Source organism: Corapipo altera, unplaced genomic scaffold (assembly GCF_003945725.1).
Source record: "Corapipo altera isolate COAL_440 unplaced genomic scaffold, ASM394572v1 102, whole genome shotgun sequence".
Taxonomy (NCBI): Eukaryota; Metazoa; Chordata; class Aves; order Passeriformes; family Pipridae; genus Corapipo; species Corapipo altera.
In genome coordinates this window covers 209864-234966 of record NW_020884995.1, presented here as the reverse complement: position 1 = coordinate 234966, position 25103 = coordinate 209864, and the positions used below count along the sequence as shown (strand labels likewise).

The following is a 25103-nucleotide window of genomic DNA, read 5'->3' as shown; positions in this document are numbered from 1 at the left end:
GCCTTTCTGTTGCTGTAATGTCTAGCCCAGTCAATTTTTCAGTGTTCCTTCAACGAAAATGAAGGTTACACTCAGATTTGCTTGTGATTGCCTGTGACTGCAGGCTTTTGCCTCAGTCCTGTAACACAAGGCTTGTGTGAAGACCAGAGGAAATACAAGGCAATCTGTGATTTATGATTTGCATGTGCTGCAGTCACGAGAGCTGCAGTGATTGTTGATGGAAGGGTGAAATGTGGCAGATTAATATATGACTTTTGTGTTTAACTGTTCATGAAATATGATCATTGTGGTGCATGTTTTCTTTTTTTTGACAGTGTTACACAAATGCTGTGAAAGGTTTAATGTTTTCACAACTTTGTCTGACCAGTATAGTCCTTCTATAAAAGTTAAGAGTTTTACTAAGCCTAGGCTCAGTCAGAGATAAATGCAATAGAAACTTAACACAGATTTATATGCTCCTTTTGCAGCGTGGTCTCATTTCCATGGCATGTCATCTTGGTCAAAAGTCAGAGAATCAGTAGGGTTTTAGTTATGTTAGAAAACATTTTATATTTTTTCAAGGTTAGCTTTGCAGAATATTTGTTTATTCATAGTGTTTACTTGACAGGGCCAACGGTCCTTTGGAAGTAAATTTGATTATAAAGTTTTGAAAGAAAATGTTTTGAACGAGAAGTCAAATATGTCTCAGAATTTAAAACTGTCAAAACACAAACTTGGAAATGTATGAAAGAATGCACTGCGTTTTTGTCACGTGTGAGTAATTTTATTTGCTTAGTTTGGTTTTCTGTTTGTGTTCTCTGCCATAAGGAGCTCAGGTTTACCCCCAGAGGAACACGGAAACTCATTCCTCCCTTGGGAAGCTGCTGTGCCAGCTCCAGGGAGGAAAGCTTTCACAGGCAATTTAGTGCAGGAAGTGCAGCAGTCACGGGAAGGATCCGGGAGCCTGTGATTTGCATCCCCTTCAGCAAGGAGCCAGCAGTGGGCAGCCAGTCTCAGAGGGGATGTGTCTTCTCCTCGAGACAAGTGGGAGTGTAAGCCAAAACTGCTGCATCTCAGAAGGTCACTGAATAACTGAAGCCACAGCTGAAAATAATGACCTGCTGCACAGATCATGCCAAGAGAAAAGTTTTGAATAATTAATTTCTATTTCTGTTCTCTGTTCTCAAACTGTGACTATTTTGTTGTTGTTTCACAGTTGTACTTTTAACTCTAGGAGAACCTTGGGTTTGCTGTTGAAAGCCTTTCATTTTCTTGTGGGAGCTCATGGTAGAAGAAGAACCTATGAACTTCTCCTTCAAATCTCTTGGTAACTCGAGTCCTGTCAGAACAGTTCCCTGTAGAAGACCCTATATAATGAACTTGAAAAACCTCATATTTTAGAGCGGTCGCTGTGAGAGATCTGCACTCTGAAAAATATCTTTCTTCAGATTACAAGTTTTGGTGAAGTTTTATCTATCCATGCTTCTAAGCTTTGAAGTTGAAAGTTAGGACTCTGCTGTTGAAGACTTGGGCTCTGCACAACTCCTCTCTCCTTAGTGAAAAGTAGGAAATTTCCTCTTGATGAAATGCACCCCATGATATACAGTTGTCTTAAATCCATGTCATTGTTCTGATAACATTAACCCCAGCCTTAGAAGAGTAAGACAACATTGGTTAATGCCTACAATGACTGTTAGGAACTGAAATCCCCTCAAAATCACCATAAGAGTCCGTACCCCCCTGAAATGGCATGGTAGTTGTACGCCTCCCTCCACCCCTGGTGCTGTCTGCAGGGTTTAGGAGTGCTCTACACTGTGCAGAGTTACTGCAGAGTTGGGTCTGGTCATGTAACTGGGCCCTTGGGCTCCCTGGAGAGCTGATACGAAACCACCCTTGGCTTTATCCATGGTGACTTTTTAACACAACCCTTCAGAGTGACCTTGGCTTGTCTTTTGCAGTGTGGGCATTCTCAGTGGGAAATGGGCTCCTAAATTCCTCTGGAGATTTGGGTTATGTAGTTTCTTTTATGGTTACCAGGTAGGATTTTTTAATGTGTTTTAAAATGTGTGGTTTGTTAGTATTATTTTTCCATGTGACGTTTGTGATTCTTTAGGTAACGTAATTAAAAACTGAGAGATTTTGTGTGGCAAATTAACCCTGGCTGATCTGAGATTTTGTCCTTGGAGGTGTGTAAATAACACAGTAGTGGTGATGCTTAAAAGAAAATTCCTATGTAACTGATACCTCAAATCATCTGACTTGCTAAAGGGGAGAGAAATGAAGACATACCAGACGCTGAGTTCAGTTCAAGTTCACTTTTATTTCTGATTTCAATCACTGATTGCAGTGAAAGCTACCTATGCACCAGTGCATCCAGGGCAGACTCATACATGAGGTTAAATTTACAGTGTTACAGAAATGCTGTAGTTGTCATTACAGACATGTCATTCCTATGTTGGGCCTTCTTTGGGTGTTGCACAAAGATTGCTAGTTCCATATACTTTTTAGTAACCCATGGAATGTGACTTATGTGTTGCCCATGAGTTGAGTTTAGTGCGTTTTTTGTACTCAGTAAATAACACTGTGAAAAACAGTTTCTGAGGTGTTGTGTGTCCTTCCTTTTTTTGGTTTTTTTTTTAGATCTTTGTAGAGCAGATTTAAGGCTATGAAGATAGTTGTCACATGCTTTAGTTATGGGATTTTAATTTTGGTTTGTAATAAGAAAGGAAGTATTACATAGTAAATGTTTTGTATTGTAGCTGTGAAAGCATTCCCGGGAAATATTTTCCTGGTTCATATATTGTCATATAAACATAACTGTCTGTTCAGAAATTAGTTCTGACTAAGTGAGCCAATACGGATTATTTTTAATTAAATCTTCCTTTGTGATTAACAAAAACCGAATGTTTGTAGAAAGTAAGTTTATCATTACAATTTTAAAACTTTTGAAAATTGTATGTGCTGGAGTATGGATTTTTCTTTTCTGAGTTTGATTTATGACATTTTGCGTATATCTTGGCTGTTTCCATGATCTTGTTGGGTGAAGTATCAAACACATATGGTAATTCTGATATTTGATGCCTTGTGATAATGGCAAGGGCTGAATAACTCTCAGCTGCCTCTGAAGTCACCAAGCAATTCAGGACACAGATAAACCTTAAGCCTTTGTAGATATCCATCATCTTGTGGTTACAACCGTTAATAATGAGGCCATAAAAGTGAGAAAGGGAGTCTTAGGAGCGGACTTGAATCTGATTCTGACTCTGATGTATCCTATCTGGATTGGCAGGGGTGCCAGAAGCAGCAGCTTGAGTCTATTGTCATTTTATCTACCTTAAAAGCTCTTTCTTTTTACATAAAGCAATCTTACTATGCATTCTGTACTGTCCTTTAGACTCTACCATACAGACCAACAAAACAGTCTTGCAATACTGATAGGCCTGAAGGTAGAGGGGAACAATTGACTTGCACTTTGTCATGACAGATTTACAGCACAGGAAGACCACTTGAAAGAATGTTTCAGACTACTTTCAAATAGAATTTTTTGTGTGTTTGATCTGGAGGAGGCAGCATGTACCTTCCTGGGGTCCCAGAGAATGGAACGGAAAGCAGGACAGACTCCTCTGTCTGAACTTTGAAGTTAAACAAGAACAAACTTTAATCATTGGTGAAGACCTGTTCCAAACATGTTTTGATGTCTAGCGTCTGATATTTAAGCGTGCTATAACAGATAGGGAAGACTGCATGGGATTCACAAAGCTTGGAACAAAATACAAATTCTTAAATAAAAATTTAGGATCGATAGACATTTATACTTTTTTTTGTTCAACTTTGTTGAAACTGCAAAGTTGTCTTCTATTGCTGACATTCCGTGCTTTACACTCCATGCTGCAAGTCATTTTATGGATATTTTGGGATGCTAGACCACAGAAAGGAAGATGAGAAAACTCCTTGTTTCTTAAGAATTAAAACCTACATTTTACTTGGTGACACTATTAATTACAGTTGCCTGTACTCGCCTTGTTCTTTAATTATTTTATTGTCATTTATAATTAGCTGGTATGCTTTTAGAGCAAAGACTGTGTCTGATAGGTTGATATCACATACCCATCACTCTCCATTTAAATAAAATGTGTTGTCATGTATACTGCATTGTAAAAGACTGAAATAGATGAAATTTGTGGTATCACATATGCAGAAACCATGGCTATACAAACAGAGGCCAGTATTTCATTCTGTAGTCTAAATTTCATTTTCCTTTGGATTAAAGTTTGCTTTAGAATTATTTTGCAATAGAGCAGATTTCATTTCTTAAATAGAACTAAACTAGGAGCTAAAGGAAAGCTTAGGAAAAAAAGTCTGTCACCTTTATATTTGGACTTCCCAAGCATTTCTCTCATTGCTTCATTCTGTCTCATATTTCATAGCACATTTCTGTGAAAAGTAAATGAATCACCCACATATATAAAAATATTTCTTAACACAGACAGATGGATATGGATTTATACATAGAGAAATTTACACTCATATACACAACACACATAGGTATATAAAATATGGTCTTAGAATAAGAATAAATGTGTGTACAGCTATACTGAACACTTGGTGGTACGTTGTAGAACCCTTGGGTAAGTTTTTATGGATTTGATTTATTGGCTGACTGAGTTGATTCATTATTTGTATATGATTTTTTGCTGCTGGGTGGCCATAATTTACAATTCTGGACCTAGTTAACTCTGTGGGTGCCTCGAGATTCCTGTATGAACATCTCCTACTATTGTTTAAAGAGATAAATGAAGTGGACTTGCTTGAATGAGCAATTTACTCATGAGGAGCAAAATGTGGTCAGGCAGGTCATAGATAATAGCTTTCAATAAGTCTTTGTAAGTCACCATACTATCATACGTTCTCTCAATGTGCAGATGATGATCCATACATGTTACAGGCAACTGAAGATCATCTGTGATCACAGTCTTTTTCTCTTATTAGAATTCAGTGCTATTCTTGTATTACCTCTACTTACAAAGCCCTGATAGGTCTGCTGGTAGGGACAGGACAGAACAAAACCCTGAAGAGGTGTGAAAAGTCAAAAAGTGGCTTGGCTTCATTTCGGTATAAATGAAACGCAGCAGGCACTTTCAGAACTGGACTGAAAGCTTTGGCAGTTTAGCAGAGTGATTCTTTTCCCATGACACACAGTATCTACCAGAGTAGTGCAATAAAACTGTTTACTGTATCTTGTTTACGGGGAAGAAAGGACTTATCTTTGTATTCAATATGGCAACAACTCTTCTGGAGTTTTGGGGTGTAATGGCACACTGCCTATCCCCTTTTCAAGCCGTTATACCATTTGCTGCTACAAAGTCCAGCTGGTGTATTCTAGGGCAGGGGCAAAAATATGAGAAGAACCAAAGCACTCAAAATAAAATGCCTTCATTAACTCTTAAGTATCCACAGACTGTAATTCGAATTTGCAGGATTTCAGATACTGTCCCCAAAAGTGATTTGAGTCTTTACTGCTCTAAATGCTGGATATGAACTGGACTTACTGAACTTAGTAAGACAAAGAAATGTAGCAGTGATTCTTTATGTGTTCCTACCAAATTTCACATCGTGTCCTTTCTTGCTTAAAACCATTGGTCTACAGTCCATAGGTATTTCTGGGGTTTCCTATTGTGAGGAAAAGTGGCAAACATTGCACACAGACAACGTCAGTTTGTCATAGCTGCAGTTTTCATTTGCATTGTCTCGTTAATAAACAGAAGGGCTCGATCAATTTTACCGAGATGGTGGGTTCTTAATTGTTACAATTTAATGAAAAACTTTAGTAGTTACCAACCACCCACCAGCGGAAGTTTGCTTTTTTTCTACCCATCTGTGGCTGCTCCAGTTACAGATGTGTAATTCCACATCCACTTGTGGTACATTTTATTGTAGCTGTGTAATTCATCACAATTCCATGTGTCATAACCATCACTGTAGCTAAAGTTCTAAACATTTGTTACATTTTAAGAAAAACAACCAAACAAACAGAAGATCAGTGAAGGAAAACCCTTTGCAAATGCATTCAGAATTCCATCTTGGAAGCACAGCTTCCTCCAGTAGGCATGTCACATCTTAGGAAGTCTGCCTCAATATCCATGAGGGAATGTTTCCTCTCCCTCTTCTTACTTATCTAAATCTTAACTAACTTGGAAGAAAAGCAGCTTTCAGTGATTTGTTAGTTGTTCATATGTTTCTGGTTTAATGCTGCTTCTCTCCATCTATGCTTTCAAGAGAGTCTTGTGGTGATTCCTACAAGAAATTCCTAGGATAGCTCTTGCTGGAGGTTACAATTTCTGCAAGAAATACAGTTGTGTCATATTGTAATGGATTTGAATGGGATTTTATTAAGTGATAAAATAACAGAGAAGCACGAATGCTACTGAATGTCAGTGGGACTTTGAGGACATATGAAAATCACTGCTTTCAGTTTACATGGGTTTGAAATCATCAGATGAGTTGGTAAATTCCTATGATATGTAAATACATTTCTTTGTTAAATCCAGTGCATTCAGTATTGATATACATGAAAAGTGTGTATTTCTGCATGTGTATTTGGATATACAAACACCACAAGTGGAAATATTTCTAAAATTGTTTTTTTAAAATTCCTTGCATAGATTAATTGGAAAATAAATCACTTTCTGTGATGTAGGGAGCTGTAAAACAGTAATAATTATAGATAGACTTCTAGTTATATTTTACATTCCCTTCTCCTGCTTACCAGTTCAGGCAGTCAGCAATCTAAAAATTCACGTAGATTCTTGAAAAATGTGTATTTGCAGGTCACCTTTATTTTTTTCATTCTTCATGCCTCAAATCCCCACCGAAATTTCGACATTACTGGCTTCCTGGATGACAAAGGACATTTCTCTTCTGTTCTCAAGCAGCGAGTACCAAAGGCACTGGGATGAAATTTGTATGCAACACTATCTATGTTACACGTGCACGTTCATTTATCTCAATAACTGACTGTCATCTCCGCGCGCCCACATCTTACAATGATAATAAGAGCCCAGCGCTGCTCAAGATGTCAAATTTTCAGGGATAGATTTCTAGCTGCAGGCAACTCCAGCTAAATGCCTCATATTGAGAACACTCTCCTCCTTGTCACTGACCGCATCAGACCCTTTCATGTAGCTACATATGTGGCTTTTATTTGTTGTGGACTTCCACCCCTGCCTTGAACTGCGGTGGTTTTCACAAGTGATTTGACTCTTAAGCATATGTTCACTTCAAAACATAGTTAATGGAATTAAGTAACATTTTTGTGTGTTGAAGTAACGTATTCAGCTGCCTATACAAATTTTGCTGCATTTCGGTGAACTTTGAAACTTGTTCAACCCTTTGGTCAACAAAATGAGAGAATAAATAGTTTTAAAGGAAGATCAGATATTTTCATAGGCGTTTAATAGGAATTTTTATATAACATAATAAGATTTGGAATCACAGAGAGTAAGTATGTTTTCTGATTTGGGGGTTATTTGTATTCCGTTATCTTCCAAAAGCTGAATCCAAAATTAAGAGCAGAACGTTATTCATTTCCCAGTAAGAATTTAATTGCTTCTGCCCATCTGCTTATCAGCCTTTAAAATTACTAATTTAAAGGTGAAAGAACTGAGGAATAAAGAATTTCCTTCACTTCCTTAAGAAATGAAAACCAAAACAAACACAAAATTCATAAATAATAATGAGCACAACCAGCAGTAGGATAGCGTACACATATTTCTTGTCAAGAAAAAGTAATTGCAGCACTTGATGTGAAAATGAGATTTATGTCTAGTACCAATTTTTACTCTCCACCTGATTGTATCAGTACATGGGAAGGGATTGTGGGTTTTATGGCCAACAAGCATTTAACAGGCTGTTGAACAGCCAGTATTACATTATGCAGAATGAAAAAAAAAGAGTAATAGGGGTCCAAATCTGAGAGGTCTTAAAATACTGATGTAAAACTAAGAGGCATATTTTTTGTATAAGAGAAAGAAGTTGGGCTAATACTATTTTTTTTCACTTTTTTGTATGATTTGGAAAATCACTGTTGGTTCCTTTTGTTTCATTATCTGTAACAAAATATTTTTCAAGTCGATATTATTAAGTCGCTAATTCATATTAAGGTATTTTTATCATCTTTGATTTGTCCTAGATCAGAGGAGGAAAGCTTATGATCACATACACAAGAAAGAATGATGCCGGAAAATATGTTTGTGTTGGAACAAATATGGTTGGAGAACGTGAAAGTGAAGTTGCGGAGCTCACTGTTTTGGGTAAGAATTCCTCCTTTAAGACTTTGTTGATGAAAATGTCCAATTTTAATTTTTCCTACTAAGCCTTTTATTAAAGGTCATTCTCACCTGTTGAAAATGTAGGAAAAGTTTTTAGTCACGGTTGTGTCCTAGCAAATAGGAGGCAGTTAATGGCTCTTCAGTCCACCTGGAACTATTTTTTCTATCAGAAGACACTTCCATACTTAGTTCTCAAACTGAGAATAATTCCAGTGTCCACTAATTGGATCAGTATTGTAAAATAATAGTGAAGCAAAAATGTTTAGAGGCAGAGGCTTAACTTTTCCATCTTGCTGAAGAAAATCAGCTGTATTCTAAGTTTCTATTTTAAATAATAGTTCTTTCCTTTGTAGTTGTGTGTACTGAGTACAACAAGTCTGCCTATTCAAGTGGTCCTAATGGTAGTTCCTCTCAGCATCAAAAAATACATTTTCATTTAAGATAACCAAGCTTAGCTGAAAACTACATTTTTTGCTGCTATTGCAGAAACAAAGCTTTTACTCCAAATGCAATCTCAGAATTTTTCAGCATGGAAAAACTCCCTCATGTTCACTGCAGATGCATCTTTTGTAGTTTTCATTCAAAATATGTCCTATTTTTCTTTAAAATAGGGGAGGCTTGAAGTAGCTTAATTGTTTCTGGAAAATAAATAGATGTTTTATCACCACAGAGTGAGAATATCCAAGGCATGGTTCATAACACAGTGGTTTCCATCACAGCGCTGCTGCAGCCCTTTTTTTGTTGTTGTTGTTTTTCAGGAAGCGACACAATGACTTGAAGTTGTGTCAGGGGAGGTTTAGGTTGGATATTAGAAAAAGGTCCTTCACCCAGAGTGTGGTTGGAATATGCTCCTCAGGAAGGTAGTCACAGCACCAAGCCTGACAGAGTTCAAGAACTGTTTGGATGATACTCCCAAGCACTTGGTGTGACTCTTGGGAATGTCCTGTGCAGGGCTAAGAGTTGGACTCAATGATCCTTGTGGATCTCTTCCAATTCAGCATATTCTGTGATTCTGTGACTCTTCTTGTTTGGTTTTTGATTTGGGGATTTTTTTTAATTCATGTTTAATAGCTGTCCTGTCAGTCTTTGGCACTTTTATTTGTCATCACTACTTTGTAGGAGTTAGGACTCAGGCAACTTGAAGATGTGTTCAGAGTTCTGTGGGAAGCAGGGGTTTCCATAATAAAAAAGAGTTTGTGTGCCATCCTGAAGTTGTTCAAACTGAATATCCAAGCAAGATAGTGGCGTGTCCCTTAGAAGCTAAGGAAGACTTTCTGTGATCCACTGCACTGTTTTGGTTTTGTTTTACAAAGACTTCCAAAGCACTTTTGGGGGAAGTTTGTTGTCGAATAGACTTATAGAACTTCCAAACAAAATCTAAAATTGAAAGTAAGTTGTAGTTACATGAGTGAAGTCCTGGCACCAGGCTCCTATTTAACTGTACCAGTTAATAGCTCATCACTAGTCTACTACCAACCAGGGAATCATGGCATGGGCTATTTGGTAACCTAGGCTGAAAAAATAGTACTCTTGCTAAACACCCATAAGAGGGAGGCACTGCAGGCAGAGGTCTGCCTGGCTTTTTCTTCATCTCGTGTTCCCTTCAAACATATTTCTGATTTTCAGCCTGGGGAAACTAGTGAGGTTTTGTTTTCAAACAGGACAGTAAAGCTTTGAATGTCTTACCCGGTCTGTGTCTAGAAATCCTTAATACACCTTATTCTTTCAACTCAAGAGTTGGATACGCATGAAAAAGCACGAGAAATATGCTGACTTCATCTATTAAAATATTTCTACATAAATCTTCCATTTATGGGTTTCAGTTATTTAGAAGTTGAACTTTTGCTTTTAGGTCTCTGCTTTAGATCAGAGGGAGAATGCCAGAAACTGTAATATTAGACAGTTTCAAAGTGATCCTTGCTAAGCTTTCCTTGTATGTACCAAATAGTCGTGTGACAAAGATAGATACTGAAATCAGCACTGATTTCCCTTATCCGTTTCTGCATTTGAATAAGAGTGTTATGAATGGGCAGACAAAAACTCGTGGAAGTCCATTAGTCTTCTTTTAGGAGACTGATCTAGAGAACAATGTGCCTCTTGTGGGTTTTGCAGTCAGACAGCAGTCCTGGACTTACCAGATCAGTCTTTTTTCTCTTGCATAATTAAGTTGAATATTTTTCCCCAAACTATTCTTGCACTGGGGTTTAATCCTAAATGTTCTTTTCTTGCATTCAGGTTTCAGGTTTTTTCAGCACCTACTAGGAAGGGGCCAGGGCAGGGGGGGTTGTCTATTTGTGTCGTTTTAAATTCACAGCTACATTCTGTAGATCTCTGTTTTATTTCTCACATCTTGTGTATGAACCCAGTCTAGAACTGACAGTCTAAAGATCAACTTGCTATTTAATTTAACGTTATTTCCTAATATTGCCAGCAAAGTTAAGTTTTCTACAGCATAAGTGTCCAACTGGTCTAGACATCCTCGAGAGTAAAGGAAGCTTTTTTAATAGGGCTTTGTTCAGTTCACATTCCCACTTCAGTACTTTTTGAACCATTCACTAAGTTTTTATAAAGATACTGAATCTCTGTATATTTATCTGCAAAGTCAGAGTAATATTTAGAACTACCGTTTTCAAACACAAATATGAGGCATGAAGAGTATGGGCTTGTCTCTTTATCCTTCTGTCAGGTACTTTTGTACTTCTGTGAGAAATTTGTGACGTATTTTTGGGTATTCGCACTTCCTGATGGTGCCAATGGCTTCAGACTCTTACAGTTTCAAGGAGATGATATTTATATCTTTAATAAATGCAAGTCAGAACATGAAACTGCCTTCTCAACTCCCTCAGAGCTTTCACAGGTTTATAGGCAAAATGGTCATCTGCCTCAGGCAAAGGAACCTGCCAAGTGCTCTCCTGTTAAACCTTCCCTGCACTCTGCAGTTAAACCTTCCCAGTTCTTTTATGGACATACTGTTGTCATCTGGTGCTGCTTTTTTAGATGGGTAATCATTCCTGGAGTATCCCAGAAATTGTTTAAAACAGTTTTTTTCCTTGTGAGCGTGCAGACCTTATTACACTGCAGCCTGGTGTGGAACTGTGAAAATATGAATAGCCCAGCACCATAAAACTTTGAACCCCGTTGCAGGTAGAAGAGTGTGTCGATACCTTTCCTGAAATTTGCAGCTAATATCTGGGATGCCAGAATAGCACAGCCCGTACTGAGATCCCATTTTGTTTCAGAAATTCTGAGGACAAATAGGCAGCAATTAATCTAACTCTGGTGAGCCAGGACTTGGATCATCCATGTCCTACAATATAAGTCGGGGATAACAGCAATTTTTATGAACAAAAAGCTACAGAGAAGACATTTTGGGGGCTTATTTTGGCTTGCTTTACTTTATATGTGCTAGTGAAAGAAAATGTTGCCTTTTTAACGTAGCATTGGATGTTCTTGCTTCCAACACTTGCTGCTGCTGACACCTGCAAACAGCTTCCTAGAGATACTGTGCTGGGCCTTACTTAGCCTTCAAATTTAGAGGCTCCACTGAGACAAAACCTCCAGTGAGACAATGTTTGGTTTGTACCTTCTGTCTCTTTGAAGCAGTGCAGCAGATGAGAGGTCGTTTGAGTCATTGCAACTTTCTATCTGAGGATGGATGTGTATTTAGATTTTGTGTTTAGATTGTGTTTTCCTTTAGCCGTGACAGGGATGTGTAAGAAATAAGGAAGTCCCTGCTTGGATCCTGAGCCACTGTGGAGAGTGTCTGCCTCATGCTGAGGTCCACAGTGCTGGCTATCTGCAGGGCTACAGATCTTCTGCTTGGGGCTGTGAGTGAGAAAAGCTGTGGCAAAGGCACCTCCATCAGATTTGTCACTCTGCTCCCCTCGCTCTGACAGCCACAGTTCAGTGACAATTGTGATTCAGACACAGAACTGCTGGATTAATCCTTTTTCTATTCCTTCTCTTTCCCTTTAGAGAGACCATCTTTTGTGAAGAGACCGAGTAATTTGGCAGTAACTGTGGATGACAGTGCAGAGTTTAAGTGCGAGGCAAGAGGTGACCCAGTCCCTACAGTAAGGTGGAGGAAAGATGATGGGGAGTTACCAAAAGCAAGGTACAATACATGGAGTTACCATTTTATGACATCCAGCTTGGTATGTGATGTGGCCATTCAACATTTGACAGCCAAAATTTCTTTTTCTTGAGTAGAGAAGGCCTGTCTTGATCTATGAAGACGTTTCTAATTACCATTGAGCTCTACTTAAAGTTACAGTTTGTGTTGAAATTTAAGAACAGCCTCTTCTCAAGTTTTTGCAACAACACATGACAAAAAATAACCCAGTTCAGTCAGTAATATCAGATATATATTAATTCTTCACCTGAAGAGACTTTTGTGATTACTAAAAGTTTTGGAGATCGTATAACAAATAGTAGAATAGATTACAACATCAAGAAGTATATATTGGAATTGCAATTGGTATAAAATGTAGTCTGGTAGTGTAGAAAGCTCCCTTGGTTGTACATGTTTTTGTTGCCAAGTTTCCAATTAACTAGTTTTTCTGACATCGCTTTAATTCAGGACAAAAAGTAAGACACCTTATTAAAAATAAATACATTCTCTGATAGATAAAAGATGGATGGATAGATAGATGCAGACATACAGACATAGATGGATTAATTACTTATTTAGTTTCTTTGAAATTCTAATTATCAGTTTTAAAAACTATTGGGGGAGTGGACTGAAAAAAGAAACCCTTTAACAGTTGGCTTCAGCCATCCAAATCCAGCTTCCTATTAGCCTAGTCTACAGCTTTAATAAAAACTACATAATTTTTGAGAGAAAAATGTATTTACCATAAAGAGAAACACGTTGACTGCATTATAGAAAGAAGTGAAAAAGGTGATGAAAGGATAGAAAGTGGTAAAAGGCCACATTGTTCTTAAAAAAAAAAAAAAAAATTGTGATTTATCTTGACTTTCAAACAATTCTGATCTTCTTGAGTACAATATTTTCTTTTCAACCGTATTAAAAAAATCATTCAGATGGAAAAATTATAGGGAGAATAATAACTACTATTGTATTTACTTGTTAAAAGTATTTTAGGAATAAAAATGTTCTGTGTTCGGGCTTTGAAATTGTATTATACTTATGAAATTCTGCTGTCAGTTAACTCATGTTGCAAGTAATATCAGAATAAAGTTTTAAAATATTTAGATATATTTTGTTCTTAAAACTTTATTTTGCATTATCAATTTACGTGTTTATACTGTTTTCCCTTATGGGAAATGCAGCAATAAGAATATTTGAGAGCAAACCCACCATACCTTTACCCTTTGCAGAAATTGTGCAAAGTTCCATTATTCCTATTTATTGTTTATTACTGTGTGTATTTAAAGATACGAAATCCGTGATGATCATACCTTGAAAATCCGGAAAGTTATGGCAGGAGACATGGGATCCTATACTTGTGTTGCAGAAAATATGGTTGGAAAAGCCGAAGCATCAGCGACTTTAACAGTTCAAGGTAAGAATGTTTCTTTGCAAAATACTAGAATAAAACTCACTTTTTTGCACAACAGCTTTATAGAGTTGCTGTAAACAAACTACTTGGGACCATACACAACTATTAGAGTAACAGCTTATGCAGAGACTCTCTGCTGTATTGTAAAAAAAAAAAGTGGAAATACAAATTTGGCTTGAGTCGAATTCTGAGGAAATGGAAACACTTCACATGTAGGATTTTTTTGTGAGCAGTCTTTATGGTATTGGGATGGGGATGTTTTGAATTTCAGTTCTTCAAGTTCAGAGTCATGTCACTTGCAGTCTTTGTATCTGAAACCCTAACAGAAAGAAGAAAGTCAATTTTTTCAATTAAATATAGTAAAGAAGCAGCAAATGATAAATCTGTTTGTGTATTTTTTAATACAGTAACCCAGACCACTGGAATTCCTGTTGGTTTTTTCATTATAAAAGCGTATCATGGCACTACTGGCTCTTTGTAAGATAAAAATTCAGTGGAACTCAGTGAACTAATATGTATAAAAATCCTTCATTGCCTTTATATACACAATCCAGATGTTCACTATTCAGATAATCCCTCTCTTCCTTTCCTGGCTAGCAGACAGGCAATGATGTAATCCTAATGCTTTTTCTCTAGGCACTGATGGTTCTTCTGTCCTTTTCCCTGTTCAGTGGGAATTAGTCATTATGGAGTTCTGGGGAAGGATAGGCTTAAAAGTATTTTATTTGGTAATAGGCCTCTATTTTGACACATTTACTGTAACAGGAAAGGTCTTGTCCTTAACCTGCTTTCCTTTTTCCAACAGAAACATTTGGTGTCCCTCTGTTAGGAAAATAGGAATTCTTTTGTTGAAGTTCTCATAAAACCAAGAATTTTTAGATGTTGTGTTTTGTTAGTCACTGTGATGTTTATACATCAAAACTGATACCTTATGTTTGTAAAATAACCAGTTCTTATGGTCAGTGTTGCAGAATAAAAGATGAACATGTGAACACTGAGCACAGTTTATTTAAAAGAAAAAGGCTGAATTATTTTTAAGTGGTGATTTGTTCTGAAGATCATGTCTTGTATCAGCTGTTAAACCTGTAAAATGGTAGTATTAAGAAAATTTGCTTTATGACTGGTTGAGCAGTTATTTTTCTGGAAATAAGCTATTGGTAACACTAATCCTTCATAGTCCTATTCAAAATAAGAAACAAACACGTTCTTGTAATCCCATTTAGGTTAATGGTGCTATTAGATGTAAAATGACTTAAGTATGTAGATGTTAGAGTCAAGTGAGATCTTTTTGATAATAAACTGGTATTTTTAAGGAACATGATCATAGCCTAAGTCCTGATTCAGCAAGATTCTAATTTTTTAAGTAGTTGTATTACACAGTAGATATTTATGTTATAACAGCTTTACTCTGAGGATATTGTTATGGGATAATTTGTTTCCCAGTGTGAATGGATTACCTCCTGAGCCATTTTTCTGCACTAATGTCTTTGTAGAAGGGATTGATGTGAGAAACTACAACGTGTAAGGCCAATTTGTAGTTGGTAATGTAGTAAATTATGATCAAAATCCATTTATTAGTGTATCCAAGAGACTGAGTTTTATGGGAAGAAAAAAAGTACTCCTCTAGAAAATGTATTTTCCATTCAGACTTTTTCACGTTTTTCCTTCTTTTTCTACCTTCTCCTCTTCTTCCCTCCTCTTCTGTTCTCTTACCCTGTTTAAAATGCTTATTTTTTTTCCTAAAGGGTCATCTTCTTAACTTTGTTCCATCTAGAGAGATAGTTTTGATCTTGTTTCAGTGCTAAGCTGACATTGTTCTGATCGCTTGTGGATACGCAGCTCTTTGAGGTTTTGTTTTTTGTGGGGTTTTTTGAAAGATCTTATGATTTTTTTTTCCCTGTGATTGAAGGAATCCAAATGACAAGTCTTTTTTGTACTTTTGGTAGTTGTCACGTGATCTGTTGACTGTGGAGTTTAGTAAATGTGTGTTCTGCTGTTATTTTTGTTACCTATTTGTAAACAGAGGGCTCTGCTGCAAATCACAACCTCAGAAGTTACAACTGCCACTGTGCAGTCTGGTTAAATTCATAAAAGGGCAATGAGAGGGTTGGGCTTGGTTTTGGGGTTGTGTGGGTTACGGTTTTTTGTCTTGGGTCTTTGTTTTGGGCTTTATTTCCTCTTCAGTAACTCAGCAACAGGCTGTGGTGTTTTCATAGAAAGAATATGAGAGTCGTTAGTGGTGACCCCATATGTGTGTCCATGTTAGGAAAGGGGCAGTTGTCACCTGTCAAGTGTCTGCACAGTGGAAGTGCTGCACTGCAATGGAACGTGGCACACAGCAGACAGGGCTCCTGGGGACGCTGCTCGGGCTCAGGGCTGGTAAGCACTGCTAAGAAGAGGACATATCTCCTTCTCTACTCATCATTTTTCGGGCCTCAAGCACTGTGGTTGACCCATGTATGCTCTGTCCCATACAGGGTTATCTAGGGTGTTAAAAGGCGGAGTGTGCAGCACCAGAGCTAATTGAGATACTCAGGTGTCAGGGAGATGTTGATGTAACACGGCCAATAACCAACCTGCTGTCTCGGCAGAGCTGCCCTGGGCCTGGCAGGGTCCTTTCCTCCAGCTCAGCTCTGGATGGAGCAGACACTGGAGTGCATTGTGCATGCCCTGCAGGGCTCCCTGTCTGGGGAATGCTGCACAGCTCTGCCTCAGAGCTGCTGAGTGGGCCCACACTGTGTCCCTGGACTAGGAACTCCCTCTCTATATATATAATAAACTCTTAACTGTAGAAAATACAAAAGAGGAGAGGGAGGGGATATAAATTCCATTTTAATGTTCTTCATGCTCATCAGTAGCATCACAGATACTCATTGTTGGAATCACTGTTTTCAGACTCCTAACTTTGGAGATCGTGCTTCCTACATGAAGCACAGATGTTGCATTCTTATTGCAACTTCAACCATGTTCTTAAACTAAATTTGGAGTTCTGTATTAACACGGAACTTTGAACCTTTCACTTAAGTCTTTTACTGTTACTGCTTAGAAGCATTTCCATCCCTGAAACTGTGAAGTTATCTTATTTTCTCCTTGGAAAATAAATGGTTAAGGAAATGTCATCCCGATGTTGTTTGCATTTTCCTAAAATTAGAGAGGCTCAGTCTCCTGTTTTCATTTTGCAACAACATGTACTGCATCTATAAGGCATCCAGAGACGTTGCTAAATACATGTGGAAGCATTTCATTCAGGAGATGATTAATTATTAAATAAATACCTCAGTCAATACAAAAACCCAGGAAGCAGACCAGAGTGCATTTTATTTTGCCAATACGCTGTATTTTACCAGGTAGCTGATGTGCTCCAGAAAAGGGAAACAATGGCCCAAAGTCCATCTCTGGAGCCAGTAGATTTCTCTCTTGCTCTATCACTAAGCAAGTTGGATCTAGTTATTTATTTATATTGTATTTTATATATACGAAAAATGCTTTTCATGTTTTGAGGAGGTTTCTCTTACATGATTTGCTTAGTTTTATGCCTTGAAGCAGGACTGTAGAAATAACGATATTATATATTTCATTATTACATATATAATTGAAGACAATGTTCCTGAGACGTACAAAATTACCAAAAATGCATACCTCATAACTTCAGTTCTAAAAGAGAATTAGTTTTAATATCAGTGCAAATAGAAGTAGGGCTTCTTCTAGGGTGCAAATTCCACGTTTAACCATGAATATGCTTTTAAGCAAATCTAAGAACCAAAGTTTTTATATATTTTCACCTGCTTCCATTTGCTTTGCTCCAATTTGCAGTACTTAATTAGGCTTTTTTAACAGCTAGTTTTATAATAAGTTTATAATTTATGGTGAAACGAGCTGTACTCTCTGCAACAAGTGTAAGTTATGGCTCCAGTGGAATTCCCTCTATGCAGTTGGCCAGGAACCACTGTAGCAGTGACAGGGTAGATACTTGTCAGCAGGAGTTAAGAGAAACAGGTCGAGGAGGTCAGCTGACTTGAGGACTTCCCAAGAATCACCAGCGCTGTGGCTGTTGGTGACTGTGGGTCAGCCACCAGCAGGTTGGTAGTGAACAACAACCTTTGAGTTCTTCTTAACTCTCCTTATTCAAGTAGTGACTCTGGAGGAGTGTGCAGTACTTGTTACAGTGCCCTGCCTAATATACATCTAAACCTGTGGCAGCAGTGACTGAACTCTAAAATGTAAATTTTTACCATTCAAAGGCACTAAACGCATTCAGTGTGTTATCAGTTTGGCAGGAAAGAAGAAGAATTCCTGTGGAAATTACACTGGCCAATCCATATTTTACAGTGGTGATCTTGAATACCAAGCCTTTTTAGATTATGGTGTCTTTAATTTTAGGATTAAGAGAGCTTGTCTGCAAGGTAGATAGTGAGCAGAACTTTAGATAAGTGACTTCTGGCTGTGATTTTGCTGTACTAGTCAACTGACAAGGAATTTTAATCTGAAAAGGTGGCACATGCTTCAGGTCTGGAATTTCCTCCTCCTTTCACCTCCTCTTTGTGTAAAGTAGCTTCAAGGCATGCAGTAAAAGACATCTAGTTGATAAGGCTTCTGGGAAGGGCTGAGAATACCACCCAGAATGAAAAGGAATAGGATTTGTTCTTTCATCTGTCTGATACCATAGAAATGTTTCCACTGTGTCAGGCTGCTGGTACACATTAGAAGCTGGCTGTAAATGTAATTGTTTTATAGGCGTCTGAACTATCTACGTTAAAACAACCAAGACAAAATTCAGAATTTGATGGGATTACAGAAATGCTGTTGGAGGTATAGGGTGGTTACTATGCGTTGCAGCGAACGCCTCACAGCATCATATGGGAATTAACTACTGGAATTTTAAAACTAGGATTTGGATTAAAATCTGAACTTGTCTACATGGTCACTCTTTAAGTCAGTACTTCTCCTTTTGGAAGAAATAATTTTAAGCCACATTGTGTCTTCAGTGCCATGAAAGAGGAAGGAAGAATAGCGACTGTCCAATGAACTTGAGGATTTTTTTAATTTATAAACTTTTGGCAGGATGAATCATCTCTTGTGATTTGTGTAGCTTGAAGAGCCCATTTCCCCCTTTATTGACTGCTGTAAACTGTGACAGTGCTTCAGATTTCTATCAAGGAGCTGAGGAGTTTGACTGCCACCTATTTCTGCTGAAAGAATAGAAATCTTAGATGTTAGTCAGAAGGAACTGGGAAGACTCTCTTCTTCAGAGATTAGTGCCCTTCAGTTTTCTGTCCTACTGATGGAAGGGATGAACACAAAGATTCCTGAAGCATTTCTAAAATACAGATAAAAGAAAAATAAGTAAATATTTCAGCAAAATATTTTTTTTTTAAAATTATAGTTGCTTCGAATTGATGTAAACTATTTTAATAAATAACTGCCTCCATGGTTTCAATGTTTTGAAGTGGAGGTTGCTTTTCTTTTTACATAGAGTCTCACAACAGTGACAGTAATAGCTTACAGGAAAATAACAAATAAAAAATGTTGAGATTCCTTCCTTCAGTTTGATACTTTGAAACAGGAATTTGAGACAGATGTTTCTGAGCAAGTAAAACAGGAGTCCAAATAATTTGGAGAAATGTTTCTACAAAAATAAGTTGAAACTAGAGGCTTTCTCCTACTGAAAGGGCTTTGTTTACTGTAAAGTTCTTAAAAATTCTACATTTTAATCTCTTGCTGAAGAGAACTGAAGCAAGTAGATTTGTGTAGCATACTTCAGCATTCAATTAAAAAGAGCAGACAAAATCTGAAGTCTTTTTCCTAATGCCTGAAATTTCCTAAATCCCATGGCTAGGGAAGAAACAATTGGTTTTGTATCAGGTTTCACTGCTGCAGACTTTACTATGTGACTGTTGTTATAAAGATAACATTTCAATAATTCTGTCTTTGGAACAGACAAAATAGAATTTTACTACAAGTTGTTGAGTTTGCAGATTTTTGGTTTTATGAATAAGTAGAGTGCAAGGAATAGTAATTTTAATTGATTGTTCAATCAACAATACTTCTGCTATACATTCATTCTGAATAAACATAGGCTTTATTAAATATGTTAATCATCCATAAAAAGGCAATACACACTTTATTTTTGCCTTGTTTATAGCCTGGAAGTATTTTTAATAAAGACTGTACAGTGATTGTAGTACATTCTCTTACTTTTGTTAGTTTACATGCATCAGTAAAATCAGCCATCTCTGAATTAGTCTTAAGAAAACAAATTTAAAAGTGCTGACTTACAATAACAGTGCATTCAAACATTGTTTTGATAAGCTGTTTCGAGTACCATTTGTTACTCGGAATTGTGTTTTGTTTGAACACTAAAATGCTTTATTGTTAGGTGCTGAATAACACTCAAGAACTGGTAATAAAGTATCTTGCAGTCTTTGTATGTGAACTAAATCGCCTTGTAGGCTCAGTATCAGCATTTTTCAGTGCAAGAAAAAAATGGCTTCTTCAGGTTAAACTGCTAAATATCAAATATGCTCACAGTGTTTTCTTCAAGAGGTATCTGCGTGCTCCTCTTGTCCCTATGACCACACGTTAATTCCCAAAGTTTGGGGTGATGTTTTTTTCACGTTTCTGTAGGGACTAGGATGACAGGACTGAGATAGAAAAACAAAGCTGTCTGGAAGGTTGCTTGTCTTGTTCTCATAAATGCTCTGTGCTCTCTAAACCCAGCAGTGAAGGGGATTCTGTTCTCTTCATCTTTCAGAGGCTGATGAGAGCCCACTTAGGACTTGCACCTCCACGAATTAGACAGCAGCTGTTTCTTTTGACACAATTAAGGTAGCACATTGATACTTGGGTCTCAGTACAGAGGAAGAAGTCACTTGAGAGTTCTGCTTTGGTCCAGCAAGGTCTGATGGCCTTTTCTGAACTTCTTCCTTCAGAGTTCCTTGGTGCTCAGAACTTTCTAGATTTTTTCCTCGAAGACTATAACCTAACTAAACACTAAACTGCAAAACATCTTTACTAGTCTGTCCTGCACAAGTTTTAATGTGTTGTATTTTTTTGCTACCTGAAATTAAAATTTGTTAACATGTCACAGTTACCTTCCTGTTGACATTGTGAAAGAGTAAGTTCAGGTATTAGTGTAGACTTAGGTTGTCTATGTGGGGGGTATGGCATCCTCGTGAGAAGAAATCCAGATTTCTTTTGAAATAGTATCTGTTTCAGTCGAGAGTATTCCTCCTTGAGTATTGCATGCCCAAAATAACATTTTTTAATGATCACAACTTACTTCACTGTAGAGATTTATTCTCCTTCCATTTTTAGTGTGTGCTTGGTTTCCATTGATCATGAGGCTTTGGCCACTTTTCACAAATAGCTTTAACTTGTTATAAGAAGGTTGCTATGGATTTCAAGTTCTTCTTTCCAAGAATTAATCTGTGCTATCATAAACAGCTGGGAAAAAAATCCCACTCTGTTTCCTTTTCAGCTATACTATCTTTAACTGGAAGTCAAAAAATTTAGTAGGAAGCTCCTAAGATTTCTTCAAATAATATCCAGCTCTCATAATCTTTTTGTACTTCTGCGCAGCTTATTTAAAATTCAGCTTTTTTTCACTCTTTTAAAAGGCTTTAGTATAAACATTTGTAGCCACGACTACTTAGATTGCAGCAGTGCCTAAAATTACATCACTAAAACACAGGGGAAGACAACTCTTTTCTGAAAAGAGAATCCTGGGAAACAACTTCACAGTTTACTGTATTACTCTAGTTTTTAAATAGATGGAATTAGACTTGTCAGAAGTATGCTTTCTAAATTATGTTTGGTTTATAGCATGGTTTAGGAGATTCAGAGCAAGGAAGGGTGCAGGGAGACTAGGAAAAGAACTTTTGGAAGATCTTAAATCCCTCTCTCCCTCTCTCTGTCTTCAACCCTCCATATTTCAGATATCTCTTGTCACCTCAAGGCAATGACTACAGGATTTATACGCATTTTAAACTGCATACTACATGTATTAACCTGAAAAGTGCTACCTTTTAAAATCACTTTGCAAACTCTATTTCCACATTTTTATCTTAGAAATCTTCATTGGCTCCTGCAGCAGGAGAGATTCTAAACTACTTATTTTGTAGCTAGTATCAGCAAAATCAATTGCAAATCAAAAATATACCTCATGTGAGTACATTTCACACACTGTTCTCTTCCCACAAATTTTTGCAGTAGGTTCCTCCCACACACACATAGGCAAACACACACACACACACTTGTGTAGCCCTTTTCACCTTGACTTTTTAAGTGTTCTAAAAGGAAGATTTCGTTATCCTGCTGTGAATCAGACTTTAAAATAATATAGTTCCATGGCTGTTACACAGCTGAGATGGACCCAGATTTTACTGCTCAGCCCCATCAGGGTTTAGGAGGGAAACACCTCTCAGCTTAAACTAAATCTCAAAATGGCCGGAAATCCAAAAGGAGTTGATGTCGTTTGATTGCTCTTGAAACAAGAATAGCACCCAAGCAGGGCATTTTGTTAATGCACAAATCTTGTGCTGTTTAGCAGCAGAGGGTGGAGTTTAAGCCACCGAAGAGAGAAAAGAAGCTTAGTAACATTTTAATGCCAGTAACAAAACCAACAAGCTGTTGAAACAAATTGCATGTTGCTCCTGCTGCAGAGCTGGGAACAGAAGCCTTCCTGCTTGCTGCAGGGGGGAGAATCCTTGATTTTGAATCTGTGGCACTTTAGGCTCATCTCTAAAATTGTTTCTGGAGTTGGTGATGTTGAGCTGCCATGCTGTGAGTGTTTAGGTAGGTGTTCTAAAGCCACGTCCTCGCCTGTATCTCTCCCTGGTATGTGTAGCAGCTCCAGATGCACTTGTATTTTCAAGGTTTTATTTGTGCTGTCAGCACCAAGGAGCGATACTTGCCTTTTTTCCCTCTCAGACCACTTTCTCCCGAAGCACACAAGCCTTCCTGAGTACACACACAGGCACCTGCCCTTTTTTCCCTGGGTTTCAAGTCAAGAGGCATAAGCTAAATCCAGCCAGCCAGGCATGTGCCATGTGCTGAGAATGAGTCATGGTCAGAGTCAGCGTCATGGTGATGTGACTACCAGGTTTCCAGACTGCAGCTGTCTTGTTCCTGCTGATTGCAGTGCAGATGGATAAGTGCACAGGGAGGAGTGCAGCTGGCAGCCTGCTGGTCCCCAAGAGTGGCACTGTTTGTGTAGGGCGTAGTCCTCAGCCAGCCTGTTTCTAAGTTACTGCCCAGCACATGTGTCGTGGTTTAACCCCAGCCAGACACTAAGTACCACACAGCCCCTCACTTGCTCCCTCCACACCTTCCCTCTAAGTGGGGCAGGCAGAAGAATCAGGAAAAAATACCCTCCTCTCCTCAAAAAAAAAACAACCCCCTGAACAACCCACCACCAAAAAAATCCACCAAAATTTGTGGATTGAGAAAAGAACACTTTATAAATTGAAACAAAGTAAAATATATTCCTACTAATAATACTAATGATAATAATAATAATAATTTTTATGAAAGAGAGAGAGAAATAATAAGTGATGCACACTACAATTGTTCAATGACTGATGACCAACCTGTCAGCAATCAGCAGTTCCCAGCCAACTCCTTCCAGTTTATATATTGGATGTGATGTTCTATAGTACAGAATATCCCTTTGGCTGGTTCAGGTTATGTTCCCTCCCAGATTCTCATGAACCTCCTTACTGGGAGAGCATGAGACACTGAGAAGTCCTTGACTTAGGGTAAGCCCTGCTTAGCAACAACCAAAACATCAGTGTGTTATCAACATTATTCTCATACTGAATCCAAAACTCAACACTGCACCAACTACTAAGAAAATTAACACTATCACAGCCGAAACCAGGACAACCTGACAAGTTTTCAGTGTTCAGACAGAAGAGGGAGTGTGAATCAATTGTAAACAAAAATAAATAATTACAATTTAAAAAAAAAAAATCAGTGGGAAGTCTATTGAAAAACAACGTCTCATTGATATTAAGATTTTTCCCTTATTAACTTTTTTGTACATGAACCTGAAATGTTGTAATGGGTTTCTGGGTTTTCTAAAGGTGATCTTACCATGAAAACTGTTTTTCCAACTAATCAGTCAACTGATTTCTCTCTTAATTTCATTCTCTTAAAGTACCATTATAGAAGACAATTACTCTCTTTCTTTTCCAATCACTTAGAATTTTATCTTCTCAGGTTTGGTAAATTTGAAGTTATTGTAGTCACTTGTTCCTATAAACCTAAGAAGTGCTTATCTGACACATCAACAGCAATCTAAAACAGAATTTTTCCAGTCGTCGTAAATATAATAAACCACAATCGCTCCCTTGGTGGGGGTTTGGAATTACAAGTCATCACTTTTGATTTGAAACATCAAAAATCTCATGTAAACATTTTGCCTCAACTTACATGGCTGTGACATGTTTGACGCCAGACTCCTGGACCTCTCCTCAGAAGTTTGTGCTGCACTGTGTCACACTCGGTGCTCTGGGACCATGCACTGTGAAAGCATTCATGGTGAGTAAGGGTGTCCCAGCCTGGTCCTACATCAATGTGAATTTTATCAGAAAATCGGGGAAAATATGAATTATTTATATATGCATTTAGACCTCAAGAAGTGACAGCTGAAAATAGAGAGACCGGTGAGGATGAAAAGTGATACACCCCAATTCTTTTGTGATGTACCTGGTGTTATTTTCCCGTATTTTTCACTGACTGAAGCCAGGAGGCAGCTGAATGGCAGCATTTATGTTTTTTTTCAGAAAAAGAGATTCAGGCCTTTGTTTATTTCTCTGTAGAAAGTGATACTTCCCACAAATGACTGCAGAGAGATGTGCATATCGAGGACACTGAGTGTTTCAGGTTGCTTTGATAAGAACAAATAGCCTACAAATCACTGGATAGGAAATGGAACATGGCACATTGTCTTAAACTATCTCCCTTAATAATAGTTTTTGCAAAACAGCAACATAAATACCTGGTAGTCATGTTACTGAGAGGCATTCAATGGTCCTCATTCAGATACTTTAAAGTAAAAAGTAGTTAATTAGATCTCAGAATTTAACAGGATTAACATTTAAACATATTTTTGAACAGAAAATGTTGGCAGCTTTTTGCTCACTTTTTGTTTGGAATTAGGGAAAGATTTGGAAAGTTAAATTGTTCAGAATTTTTTTTTTTTTTTAAGGCACAAACAATCTGAGCTTGACTGCATTGCTAAACATACTGAGACTCTCACATTTCCTCTGCATGT

The 25103-nt window shown here is 37.6% G+C and overlaps 1 protein-coding gene across 6 annotated transcripts in view; it reads left to right on the top strand.

Annotated features, from left to right (window-relative positions):
• The window catches only part of ROBO1 (roundabout guidance receptor 1), a 706475-nt gene that overhangs the window by 612346 nt on the left and 69026 nt on the right, over nucleotides 1–25103 (top strand). For all 6 annotated transcript variants that reach the window (XM_027666541.1, XM_027666542.1, XM_027666539.1 and 3 more), the window contains 3 exons: nucleotides 8168–8288; nucleotides 12282–12420; nucleotides 13704–13831. In XM_027666541.1, the coding sequence (XP_027522342.1) occupies nucleotides 8168–8288; nucleotides 12282–12420; nucleotides 13704–13831 (388 nt within the window). The remainder of the gene's footprint in view (nucleotides 1–8167; nucleotides 8289–12281; nucleotides 12421–13703; nucleotides 13832–25103) is intronic.